Consider the following 13,781-nt stretch of genomic DNA (forward strand, 5'->3'; position numbering starts at 1 on the left):
GGGAAAAGCAATATAAAAAGAGGTAGGACCCTGATCACTGAAACCTTGGCATCAGTAGTTCTTGCACAAAGCAGCAGCAGAATATGAAGAGCCAGCCCTGGAGAGGAAGGAAGCAGACAACTGCTGAAAAGCTGCAGATGCAGTGACCCATGTGTGTTTTGCAAGCAGACTGGAGAGAAGAACGAATCAGCATTAACAGCACAGCAGAAGCCCACAGGGAATACACTGCAAGGAGACACTTTCCTATGCTCTGTGGCTGCAACTGCCTGCCAAGATCATTTACATGATTTCAACAGTGAAAACACACAGCACTGGGATGTACGAGGCACGATTAGCAAAAATGAGTCAATCATTACAGACAATGCTACAGCAAATAACTGGGTGGAAGTTAAATGAAGGCAGAGGTCTACGTTTGCCTCAGATATGTCACTGAAACCAGAGCAATCAACACAACATTTCCAAGAAAATAGGCCACTTAAAAAATGTGTTTGTATTTCTTTTTTTCACACAAATATTGCCATAGAACAGCAGCTTGTGCTATTTTTGGTTCCTGTGGCATGTGCTCTTCCCAGGCCACATTCTATTGCATGTGGGAGGTTATGGAAATATTAAAAAAAGACAGCTCACAGGCAGAAGGTTTTTTATGGCACTAGAGAAATACAACTAACTGAAGATACCAGTAATTTTGTCAATGCCCCAATAATATCACCAAGGAAGGGAGGATGCAAAATAGAAAATAAAGAAAATGAAAAGAACAGTGAATCTGGGGTACATTTTCAAATAGCTGCTGAGCAGCAAAGTTATCAAAGAGAATACTCTTTGGATGAGGAATGGGTATTCTAGAAATGATGAAAAAAAATGAGGCAGACTGGATGGTACAATTGATCTCTGCCATTACTTACTATGCTATACTAAATATACAGGACAGCTGTAGGTTGCTCTTGTTTGTAGAGTTTTCCCTAATTGCCATATTTGTTTGTCATTATAAAAGTAACTTTTTATATCAATACAAAAGGATGGCAAGACTTTAAAAATAAAGTGTGCGTAAATTGCTTTATAAGTCTCATTTTATGCAGTGGGACAAATCTACTTCTATTTCAGTACACAAGACAAGATTTCATTCTTAAAAGGTGCTTCAATGCTTAATAAAGCATTATTATTAGCAAGATATTCCATGTCTAGTTAACTGTAGCCAACACAAAGTTTCAGTATGGTTGGAAGATGGCATAAGAGTAGAATTCATAACCAAAAATCAACTATGTTGAAATGCTTAAGATTGAAAAACCACTGCTACTACTACTATAAATCACTTCTATAGCGCTACCAGGCGTACGCAGCGCTTTACAATTGAACACGAAGAAGACAGTCCCTGCTCAAAAGAGCTTACAATCTAAATCAGGACAAACAGACAGGACCAAAAAGGATTTACACTCCTGTAAATCTTAGAGCTACCTTCTGGTTTTTCCTTCATATACCTCTAACCATTGACTTTGGTGGATCCTATCAGAAAGAAGTCTGAAAAGCACCACATGGGTTTGTAAACAAGTTCTTAGCAAAAATTAGGGAAATTACATTTATTTCAGTTATTTAGTCCTCCAGCCACTAGTGACCCAAGGTTGAGCCCCCCCCCCCCCCCCCCACGTGGTCAAAATTCTGGTTGATCACATACCCCCTTCACTCTATGTCGCATGGAAATTTGTGTGCCTTCGGCGTGCATTTGGTTGCGTAGGTTATAGAATAGTAGTTGTGTGCGCAAGCTAATTGCCTAATCAGGTGCAAATTGGCACTAATAAGCAATAATCAGTAACTACTGGAGCTAATTGGCACCAGATAGCCAGTGCATAACTGTGAGAAGGGTGTGGATGCAGGAGGGGCATGAGCGAGGCAGGGGTGTGCCCTTACATGCTTTTAGAATACTGTTACATGCATAATTGACAATAGGCATTTTGTCAGCATTTACACCTATCATAGAGTTAGAGTGCTTGTGCTTAAAGTTACATGCAGATTTACCAAGGAGGTTTTATGACAGGAGATGGCATGAGCCTATCTGGTCCATTCTGGGGGCTGAAGCCAGTGGACAGAGCTTGCTGCCATACTGTGTGACCCCAAATATTCACAGATGCTATTGTATACAATAGCAAACTTGTGAGGTTTATGACTGCCTATGTGCGTTTTATTTATTTATTCATTCATTAATTCATTCAAAAGCTTCCCATATGTAACCCAAGCTTTTTTTTTTTTTTTTAAACCATCAAAAACAAGTCTGCTGTTCAGGAGCACAGGCACCTGCAGCAAGACCATGGCTCACGTCCCAGGACCCACCCAGAGGTTAAAAAAACAAAACAAAAAAAAAACATTGGGTTACAGAAGGGAAGCTTTCAAATAAATAAAGGAGTGTGGTAGCCGTGTTAGTCCACTCTTAAGGTTATCAATAGAAATCAAACAAAATAAAACATGGAAAAGAAAATATGATGATACCTTTTTTATTGGACATAACTTAATACATTTCTTGATTAGCTTTCGAAGGTTGCCCTTCTTCGTCAGATCGGAAATAAGCAAATGTGCTGACAGTGTATATAAGTGAAAACATTCAAGCGTTACTATGACAGTCTGACAGGGTGGGAGGATGGGGGTGGGTCGGAGGTATGCATGGGGACATCAAAGCATATCATTGATATTCTAACAGGATGGGTGTGGATAGGTGAGGGGTGGGGTGATCAACAGAGAAATACAGCTTTATGGTTTATAATGGGCTAGGAACCCCAGGTCCTTGTTAAGTCCTTTCTGTTGGGTGTTAAAATATTCAATCATTCTGACTTCAAAGGTCTTACGTTCTTGTATGGTTTTAAAGTTACCTTTCAGGATTCTCACTGTGAAGTCACTGGTACAGTGTCCTGGTCCTGTAAAATGCTGACCAACAGGCGTGGGAGCCCTACTGGCACCAGAATTGTTCATGTGATGTCTATGTAAATTGAATCTTGTCTTAAGGACTTAACAAGGATCTGGGGTTCCTAGCCCATTATAAACCATAAAGCTGTATGTCTCTGTTGATCACCCCACCCCTCACCTATCCACACCCATCCTGTTAGAATATCAGTGATATGCTTTGATGTCCCCATGCATACCTCCTACCCACCCCATCCTCCCACCCTGTCAGACTGTCATAGTAATGCTTGAATGTTTTCACTTATATACACTGTCCGCTAGCACATTTGCTTATTTCCGATCTGACGAAGAAGGGCAACCTTCAAAAGCTAATCAAGAAATGTATTAAGTTATGTCCAATAAAAAAGGTATCATTTTATTTTCTTTTCCATGTTTTATTTTGTTTGATTTCTATTGATAATCAAATAAATAAAAAACCTGTCAAAAAAAAAAACACACACACACACACACACACACACATAGGCAATCATAAACCTCACAAGTTTGCTGTTGTTTTCAATAGCATCTGTGAATGTTTGGGGTCACAGAACATGGCAGCTGAGAAGGGGAGACGGCTTCAACGTTTTGACATCAAGCCATCTTCTGCCATAAAACCTCCTTGGGACTTATGCTAGTATTCTTTAATAGCAATTACGCACTTCGGGGTATGTTCACTAAGGTGCGTTAGCGTTTTTAATGCACCTGTAAATTTAAGGCGCATTAAACACTAACGTGCCTATACATTTCTATGGGCACGTTAGCGTTTAATGCGCGTACACCATTTACGCATGTTAAAAGTGCTAACGCACCCACAGCGCCGCTTAGTAAACCTAGCCCTTAATTGCTAATATAGAATTTGTGCTTAGAGCACACACTTTAGGTGACCCATACAGAATTACTCCCACAGTGGCTCTGAAGAAACAAGCTCAATGACTTTTATAATGCAACCAAGTATTTGTGCTGTACTGTATTTTCTCCTTGCAGTGCATCCATGCAACAAAGTCAAACCTGCAGGTGTCAAGTGCTCTCACCATCGTCTCGCCTAACACAGCACAGTACTCACTGTATCGGAACCCCCCAACACTGTCTGACGACACTCCAACATATTTGTCTTTGTTCTTCTTTGCTTTTTTCCTTTCTTCCCGAAGTCTGTCGTCATCCTGGGCAAATTCCACCATTTCTTTCACCTTTTGTCGTATGTTCACCCCTTGGTCTTTGCCGCTCTCATCTTTGCAGGAGGATGGGGGAAAATAAACAGGAAGACTTAAAGCGTTACAATGGGTCAAAGTAAACTGCATATAATTCACTGAGCTTAAACAATTTCCATGCCTAAAACAGAAAAAAACAAAACAAAAACAAAACACAGTTCCACTTTCCAAAAAATCCAGAAACATCTTCCTAAGGATATATTTTTCTTTATTACAAAAGACTCAAGTGTTCTGCTGAAAGGACCAGGAAAAGAAGCAAAACAAAGAAAAATGACTGCATCTGATTATTCTTCATGTGTTTCCCCCCTTGTTAAAACAACTAATTTTTTCCACTTAAAAAATACTTTACCCAAATTAACACATTTTTAAGAAGTACTTGTCCCATTTCTCGATTTTACAGGTGCTGTTTTTGGAAACACTAATTAATAGGACTGTCTCACTATAATACTGGCTCCCTCCATTTAATTTTATTTTTATTAAGGGCTTTCAGGCAAGATCAGGCAGCTAAAAACCAAAATGTGCTGCTGTCTTCTCGCTCCTGCTTCTTTCACATTCAAAACACGCACCGACCCCTCCCCCTCTTTTCACTGTAAATATTATTTGGTGGAGAAGAGAAAAAAAAGCAGGCTTCAAACAGATTTGTGTGTTTTGGAACTCTAACCTTTTCTTCCCATATAATTAAAGTTATTCCTTTATGGACACCACGGGGGACCAGTCTCTAGTGCATATTTTAATATAAACCCGAACACTCATGTTGTGCTGGTTCTGTTGTTATTAGCCAGTCCTCTCTGCAAGCTCTTGTCTTCACTAATTAATACTCTAGGGCCCCTCGTCTTGGATTATGCCCTCTACACACAACCAGAAACAGTCACATTCTAATTAGAGACTATGGAAGCTTTTGAAGATGGTTCAGGTGACTGACAACTCTGACGAACGGGTTTGATTTACTTATACAATTTTTCTAATGCTCACCTACAAAGTGGTAATTTTCCAGGGATCGCAAATCATAAATGTGTTCTCTGGCGCTTGTAACCACGCGCTCCGATCCATTCCTTATGAGGTAAGCTAAGAGCAGCAAAGACTTAAAAAAAAAAAAAAAAAAAAAAAAGTGTATTTACAAGGCAGTAATGTAAACAAGTCATCTAATAATTACATGAACAAAAGATCTCTCAGCTTCCTTTTTTTTTCTTACTTTTAAATGTTGCACAAAAGACAATCTAAAAATTCACCAAATTAATTAAAGGGGATCTGTGACTTGTTTAGAGCAACAGTATTAAAATGACAAGACAATCAGTCACAAGTTAATTTTTTTTAAGCATCTTTGGACATTGTCCGTCCAGTGTCATAAGATCTTTTAAATTACATGTGAATTAACACAAATAAGAGTTAAACATGATTAAAGGATGGGGAAACTATTTTTCTATTTAAAGATCTTGTGCCGTGTAATCATGCTGACAGCGAAGAATGCCATGGCTAGAGCCGTTTCCAGCAGAGTCCCATGACAATCGAGGTGTTGAGCCGAAACTGGACTTAGGATAATTTGGATTTAATTACTCATCTTTCCAAACACAAGCACAATGCAAGCTATATTTCTGTTGCAACTGGTAGCTCCCAGAGGGCTTACAATTAGGCTACTTTTATTAAAATTGTGTTAACATTTTAACGTGCATTAATACATAAGTATTGCCACACTGGGACAGACCAAAGGTCCATCAAGCCCAGCATCCTGTTTCCACATTGGCCAATCCAGGTCACAAACACCTGGCAAAATCCCCAAAAAGTTCAATACATTTTATGCTGCTTCTTCCAGAAATAATGGTCTATGGACTTTTCCTTTAGGAAGCCGTCTAAACCTTTTTTAAACCCCGCTAAGCTAACCACCTTTATCACATTCTCGGGCAACGAATTCCAGCAATTACATGTTGAGTGAAGAAAAATTTTCTGATTCGTTTTAAATTTACTACTTTGTAGCTTCATCACATGCCCCCTAGTCCTAGTATTTTTTAAAAGAACAAAACGATTCATGTCTACCTGTTCCACTACACATCTCTATATATAAAAGGCACCTCCAACGTTCTAATTGAAGCCTCCAGCCGGAAACTTGAGGTGGCATAGATATCCGGTTTAGCAAGTACACAAAGGAAAAGAGAGTCCTAAAACAAGCAGAGAGCTCCTTGCAAGTCAAGCAATTAACTCTGCCCTGGGTGAATAACAAGGTCAGCTGGAGTGCACAGCTCCTTGCAACTAAAACAATTAACTCCTCCCAGAGTCTTAGGAGCTTGCCTTTACTCACCCACGCTGCTGTCATTGCCATACACTGTAAACCAAACAAACCTAGCAGCTTCTCCACATTGTCGTTTTGAAATTGTTGCTCCATCAGAACAAGTCTACAGCTGTTTCAACTGGGAGGGAAGGTGGCCCTGGAACTGGGACAGTGGGGACTCTGAAACTCTGAGGGACGGAGGGTGGGGGGACCCTGAAACTCGGACGCACCCTGGGACTGGGATGACCCTGGAACTGGGAGGGAGGGGGACCCTGCAACTAGCAGGGAGTGATGGGCCCCTGGCACACACTCTGATTCTCATTCCCTCTCTCTCACACAATCAATCTCATACATACTCTCTCAAACATACACCCTCCGAGGAAAACCTTGCTAGTGCCAGTTTCATTTGTCAGAAACGGGCCTTTTTTACTAGTTATTATATAGACCTCTATCATATCTCCCCTCAGCCACCTTTTCTCCAAGCTGAAGAGCCCTGGCCGCTTCAGCCTTTCCTCATAGGGAAGTCGTCCCATCCCTTTTATCATTTTCCTCGCCCTTCTCTGCACCTTTTCAAATTCCACTATATGTTTTTTGAGAAGCGAAGATCACAATTGAACACAATATTCGAGATGCGGTCGCACCATGGACAGATACAAAGGCATTATAACGTCCTCATTTTTGTTTTCCATTCCTTTCCTAATAATACCTAACATTCTATTTGCTTTCTTAGCTGCCGCAGAACACTGAGCAGAGGGTTTCAACGTATCATTAATGACACCTAGATCCCTTTCTTGGTCGGTGACTCCTAATGTGGAACCCTCTATTATGCAGCTATAATTCAGGTTCCTCTTTCCCACATGCATCACATTGCACCTGCGCACATTAAACAATTGAAGACTTATCTCTGAGAAAATTTATTGCAAGGATCAAAACACATGACGTCCATACACACTAATAATAATGCACCAATACACTCTCTTCTGAATTCTCTTACCCCGTATTTTCACCACACTTAAAACTCCACCCACAGATAAAAATGTTATACCCTATGCTCTCTTGCTATTGTTCTATCGCCCTATCTTTTCCCCATTGTAACATTCCATTGTTTCCATGCCTAAACAATGTCTTGACTTTGTCTTCCCATAACTCCTCACGATGTAACCCATAATCGTACTGTAACACATTGTATTTCCATCATTCACAATGTATTGTAAGCCACACTGAGCCCGCAAATAGGTGGGAAAATGTGGGATACAAATGCAATAAAATAAATAAATAAATGTCATTTGCCATTTAGACGCCCAGTCTCGTAAGGTCCTCTTGTAATTTTTCACAATCCTCTTGCAATTTAACAACTTTGAATAACTTTGCGCCGTCAACAAATTTAATTACCTCACTAGTTACTCCCATCTCTAGATCATTTATAAATATGTTAAAAAGCAGCGGTGCCAACTCAGCAAAGCCCATTTTTGTCACTGGGTTCTATTTACAAATAACTTGTGGAAATTAATGTATATGAACCTATTAGTAAATTTAGCCCTAACCCAATTTGCACAGATATCCAGTCATTACTGCTAGTCATTTTGTAAAAACGTTTGGTGCTCATGCTAGCTAAATGGCAGTTACTGTAATGTGTGTCTCCCCCCCCCCCCCCCCCCCCGATAACGCACATGAAGTACCTCTATGTGCATGCTTTGTTTCAAATCTGTAGAACACAGCCAGCCCTCTTTGTTTAACAGGGGTAGTATAGTGCTAAGGGTAAGCATCTTGAACTTCTTTGCCATGAAAACCTTGTTCAAAGCCATTAAATCTAGTATGGGACAGTACTTCTCACCCCCATCCTTTTGTGTATTAGAAAACACCTGAAATAAAATCCCCTCCCCTCCCTTCCTGTGATGGCTCAAGTTTAAGAACTCTGGTCTTCAATGGATGAGATTTCTGATTCCAGTAGGTCCTAAAATTTGCTGGGTGGTAAAGTTCTCCCTGGGGGACAATTTGGTGGCAAAACCAATAGACTGTGTTTGTAGCTCTATGAGATTAGGGCAATCAACTGTTTGAGGTTATGAGGGGCCAATGGTCTGTACAGAGTCTCAGTCCCATCCTACAGGAAGTGATTCTGGGATATAGTAAGACAAATGCTATACCCTCTGGAGTCAATCAAAACCTGCCCCAATTTTGGGCTGCACATCAGCCAGGGGCTTTAAAACTTCTGTCTTTGTACTGAAAAGGTCTTTAGCCCTGCTGGCAACAGCAGTAAGCTGGTTCCTGGAACTGTTTCTTCGGTTGATGAAAATACTTCTCAGATTTATGACTCCAGTACTCTTTGAAGGAGGAAGTTGGCTCAGAGGTTGTAGCTGAGAAGGATTGAGGTATATTGTGGTAGTACTCTACGAAAATCAATGGCTTCTGATCTTTTCTCCAAAGGATTCCCTCTGGTAAAAGACATATTAGCAGGTCACTTCTGCATGTCTGCAACTGACTGATGCATGCAGCCATGAGAGTCTAGTTTCACTGAAACATATCATAGGTAAAGCAGATAAGATGTTTCGCATTTTCTTTGCCTTGTGCCAGAAATAAACTTTACAGCTTGGGTCTCTTGGGGGGGGGGGGGGGGGGGGGGGCACTCAGTGAAATTATGTGCCTGCTTAAAAATGGATGGTTGTGGTGGTGGTGGGGATTCTAGGTTAGACAATGTGAAACTGGGTCAGAGCTAAGAGCCAGTTATGGTGATGACCCCCAAAGATCACACTGGATAGTGGGTGGGGTTCCAAAGCTCTGAATGAACTACCAGTTGGAGTCCTTGGTGTTTTGAGTCACTTTGTTAAATTTATTTATTTTTTGCTGCTTCTTGTAGGTCAGTAGAAGTGCCATTTTTTCAGCTGACAAAAAGATGAAAACATTCCTGAAGGAGACATTTTGGAGATACAATATTTTAATGATGTCTGGTTACATATTATCTGATTATTTTACATTATTGAAAAATTAATAAATCATTCTCAAATGTGAAAAAAATGGTGTTCAACAATTGAATGGTAAGATTCCATATAGGACTGAATAACAGCCTTCTCTTAAAACAATCTAATCATGTGCTCATAACTGGTGGTGGGGGGGGGGGGGGGGGGGGGGGGTCTTGGCAGTACTTTCTGTCTGTCTTCTTACTTCTTCAGGTACAGAATATGGGATTTCCATAACAGAATGGACAACTACTGCCATAATCTTTTGGGGCATCGAGGTTCTTGAGACAGCCAAATTGAAGTATCTTGAGCTCTCCTACAAGCTGGAACTGGATAGTAATGACATTAACAGCTATTTTAAAAACACTGGAAAAGGAGGGGAACTCAGGTGGGGGAACTTCATAACAATCCTTTTTTTTTTTTTCAGCCAACCTCTGCTGATCTGAAAGATACTTCTCAAGAAACTTTGGAATCACTCCTATTAGAGATTGTCAAGAACTGTCAAAACTGCATTGAATCCCGCGTCGACGACCTTTCAGCACTAAAGGAAGACTCTTAAGGTGGGGTCACCAAGTATTTAAAAAAAAAAAAAAAACAGCTGAAGTTTCAAAGCTGTCCAAATATGATTCAATGCCCCCTGTGCTAAGATTGAATCTTGGCACGTGCTGCCAGTAAAAGAATGGTTGATGTACCAACAGAAGTTGAGCTGAATATACGCTTCTGAATGCTCTTCTAGTATTATGTGACTATCTCTGAAAGGCCTCTGAGTTCTTCCTCCAACAGTTAATGGGGCCCAGAAGTTGTAATGCCCTTCCTCTGGGTGCTTCTAAGAGTAGTCAACAGCCTTAAGCTAGATCAATAAATAAAACTGCAACTACTCATATGGATACTTCAGGAGCCTGATGCTATATGCTCTAGTATTTCCCTGATTTCAGAGCCATATGAACATTTGCTGTGCTAATGGTTTTTGCCCTTTCACAACTCCTAGATGCTGAATCTTCTCAGTGATGTGATCAAGTGTATAGAACCCTCTGGTTGGCATAGGTTGGGAGAGCAAAAGTTGATGTGCTCTTTGGGCTTCACAATAGGTTTTGGTGCTAAATTATTTGAGACAGCACTCAACTGCCTCAACACCATTTCAGTGGAACTGGGTTATTTTTCAACAGCAAAATGAGCCTAAAACCGCCTCTTGCAGAACTGGCCTTGTGAAGAAGCTCCAGTTGGCATTATCCTCTTCATCCAGATACTTATAAGAATGTTGTGTGAAAGACTGACGGAAGTACAGACACTTCTTGAAGTGGTTGTGCCTTCTGCTATTACTGAAAATATTAATAACGCAAAATCAAAACAGAGAATGGCTGCACAGAATTAAGAAACAGCCAACAGACAGAAAAAGAAACAGGGGTGCTGACACAGAATTTGATGGCAGTTAAGATGGTCTCCATGCAGGGACGGTAAAAAAAGATTTAGAAAATCTGAAAAACTGGCTAGAAATTTGAGGGGAAGCAAAAAACACTAAAGGAATAAACTCTAACTGGGTGCCTCTATTTAGGAACCCTAAGGATGCTCAGTAGAAGCCTATTCTATAACACCACCTGGGCAACCAGATTCCATCATGTAATACTAGTGTAAAACGGTATTGGCAAGCCTAACATTTACATGCTCACAGTTCTTTCCAAAAGTACAAAGACTAGGGAACACTCAATGAAATTACACAGTAATACTTTTAAAACAAACAGGAGGAAATATTTTTTTCACTCAATGAATAGTTAAGCTCTGGAACTCATTGCCAGAGGATGTGGTATCAGCGGTTAATGTATCTAAGTTTAAGAAAGATTTGGACAAGTTCCTGGAGGAAAAGTCCATTGTCTGCTATTGAGATAGATATGGGAAAGCCATTGCTTGCCCTGGCATCGGTAGAATGGAATCTTGCTACTATTTGGGTTTCTGTCAGGTACTTGTGAACTGGATTGGCCACTGTTGGAAGCAGGATACTGGGCTAGATGGACCATCAGACTGACCCAGTATGGCTAATCTTATGTTCCACCAGTGCCACAGACCTAACTGTGGGCACCTAAATACAGCAAGGAGGTATGTAACTTACAGTATAACTGGGAGTCTTGTCCATGCTGTGCCCATGTACACACACCCCCTTGCATATACACACTACATAAGTTGCAGAATAGCGCTTAGATGCCAGGCAGGCAATTTGCAGTATTGTGTACACTTATGTGCGTAAATGCTAGTATTCTAGACATTTATATGTGCAAACAGTGTGTACACGCAGATGCCTAGATCATAGAATTGCCCTTTAAAGTAAATTGCCCTTTAAAGTATGCTTATTTCTAGGATAAGCAGCATACAATCTGTTTTACTGTTTTGGGATCTTGCCAGGTACTTGTGACCTGGATTGACCACTGTTGGAAACAGGACACTGGGCTTGATGGACTTTTGATCTCATCCCAGTATGGCAATGCTTATGTTCTTATGGTCTTTGAAGCACACTGCAAGAGTGATTGCACAAGAACAACTGGACATAACCAGTGGGGCTGACGAATCTCATAGAAAGCTCTGAAAGAAAACAACTGGTCTGATACCTTTAATTGCACAATGTTAATCGAAATGCAGCCCTACTGTTAAAAAAAAAAAAAAAAAAAAGTATGCTTTCTGAAGTAAATGAACCACTTAAGAGAAGGAACTGCTGAGGCCTTAAGTGATAAAGCAAAAAAATGAAAGAAACCCCCCCAAAAAAGGTTACTGAATGTGCGAACTAAATTGTAAACAGGTTCAAATTCCACTTCCAAGTTTGTTCTTGGAAAAGTGCCAAGTTAAAAAAAAACCAAAACCTGTCTCCAATATGAAGCCTTCCCTCCACCCTAACTCCGAAATACAATATATATTTTTTTTACTGTATGAGCCAAAGAAATGTTATTAATGGTTTATAACTGTTAAAAAAATAAAAACAGATTTTGGATGTTAGCCTCTTCTTGATAGGCTTTATGTACACCAAGAAGAAAACATTTATTCCTAAACATTATTACATTTACAAGCTAGTTTTTAAAGACATTTGAAAAAGGAAGATGGAAAAGCATACAAGGGGAATGGTTGGTTTGAAACTAACCAAAGGTTCATCTTGGGAAACGTTAATGAAAATTCCAACCTGCTTTATTGCACAGCTATGAGATCAGCAGTCTCTGCTTCAGGATGAGTAACCCACATTAACAGTCCTCTCACCAGAAATCTTGGCCAGTTGGGTGGCATGAATAAGAAGCTGGGTTGAACGGATGAGTACTGCGTAGTATTGTAAAATTTTCTGTTAAGTTAAGGTGGTGAGTAAAATTAGCCGGGTGGTACACCCATTCAAAAGGTCCTGGGGAGAACACTGAACTAATATGGTGCATTCCAGAAACAAGAACCTTTTTACCAATTTCTGCGTTAATTTCCATATCATTTATAATAATCCCTGCTACAAGAACATCCTGCCAAAAGACCATAGTTCAGATGGTCTCTAATGTGTTCTTATAACCAACTGCTTGAAGTAGACTAGAGCTTAGTGAAGCGGGTGTTGATCCTGGTGAAGTGGGTTCAATTCCCACTGCAGCTCCTTGTAACTCTAGGGAAGTCCGTAACCCTCCATTACACCAGGTACAAAATAAGTATATAATATGTAAATCACTTCTTTATTTGCAGCACTTGATATACCGCAAGTGATCCCTAATTGATTGTAACCACAGAAAGGCGGTATATCAAGTCCCATCCCCTTTCCTTACCAGAGGTCACTTCTAGATGTAGCCTCATTACTGAATTGATATGCAATACCATATTGTACAATTCTGAACATTTACATAAAACAAAGAGTGGGCAACTAATTGCCTAGGATTAATGTTGAAAACAACGTTAATACTTTACTCCCATCGATTTTTTTCATGCTTGCTACAAGTCTCATTTCTAACCTTAAGTTTTCAACACTTTTAAAACAAATACCTGATCAAGTATTATGAGATACTTTAACCAGGTACAGTTACAGGACACAACAATTCAGTTACAAACAGATGAAGTCTACTGCTGGTGCATCTTGCTATGGGAATGGCAAAATATTTGGACCACATGAGCAACAAGCAAACAGGCTTGCTTTCGTTTGTACAACTACATGCAGTGCTACAGGCCATACAAAGAGTAAGGAGGTAAGGGAAAGGCCAGGAGGTGAAATTCCTTTGCAATTTGCACCTTGTAAACTCTCCGCCAGTTCTTTTTATTATCTTTCAGCATTCGGGTCCAAAGCATGTTCATCAGTTCTGGAAACTGCTCGTACATAAACGTAGCCCTAAAAAGGAACAAAATGGGGGTGTATCATTGATGCTTTTTCAAATTTTCTTTTGCTACATTTTTCCCCAATTCTTTTTCACATTTAGCCTCTGAAGATAATTCGCT

At 40.1% G+C, this 13,781-nt stretch overlaps 1 protein-coding gene across 2 annotated transcripts in view; it reads right to left on the reverse strand.

Annotated features, from left to right (window-relative positions):
* CLINT1 (clathrin interactor 1) overlaps positions 1-13,781 on the reverse strand; it is a 108,983-nt gene that overhangs the window by 36,264 nt on the left and 58,938 nt on the right. For both annotated transcript variants that reach the window (XM_030211571.1, XM_030211570.1), the window contains exons 3-5: positions 13,578-13,674; positions 5,106-5,214; positions 3,989-4,153 (exon numbers count right to left, since the gene is read on the reverse strand). In XM_030211571.1, coding sequence (XP_030067431.1) covers positions 3,989-4,153; positions 5,106-5,214; positions 13,578-13,674 — 371 coding nt within the window. The remainder of the gene's footprint in view (positions 1-3,988; positions 4,154-5,105; positions 5,215-13,577; positions 13,675-13,781) is intronic.

Source organism: Microcaecilia unicolor, chromosome 8 (assembly GCF_901765095.1).
Source record: "Microcaecilia unicolor chromosome 8, aMicUni1.1, whole genome shotgun sequence".
In the NCBI taxonomy this organism is placed as follows: domain Eukaryota; kingdom Metazoa; phylum Chordata; class Amphibia; order Gymnophiona; family Siphonopidae; genus Microcaecilia; species Microcaecilia unicolor.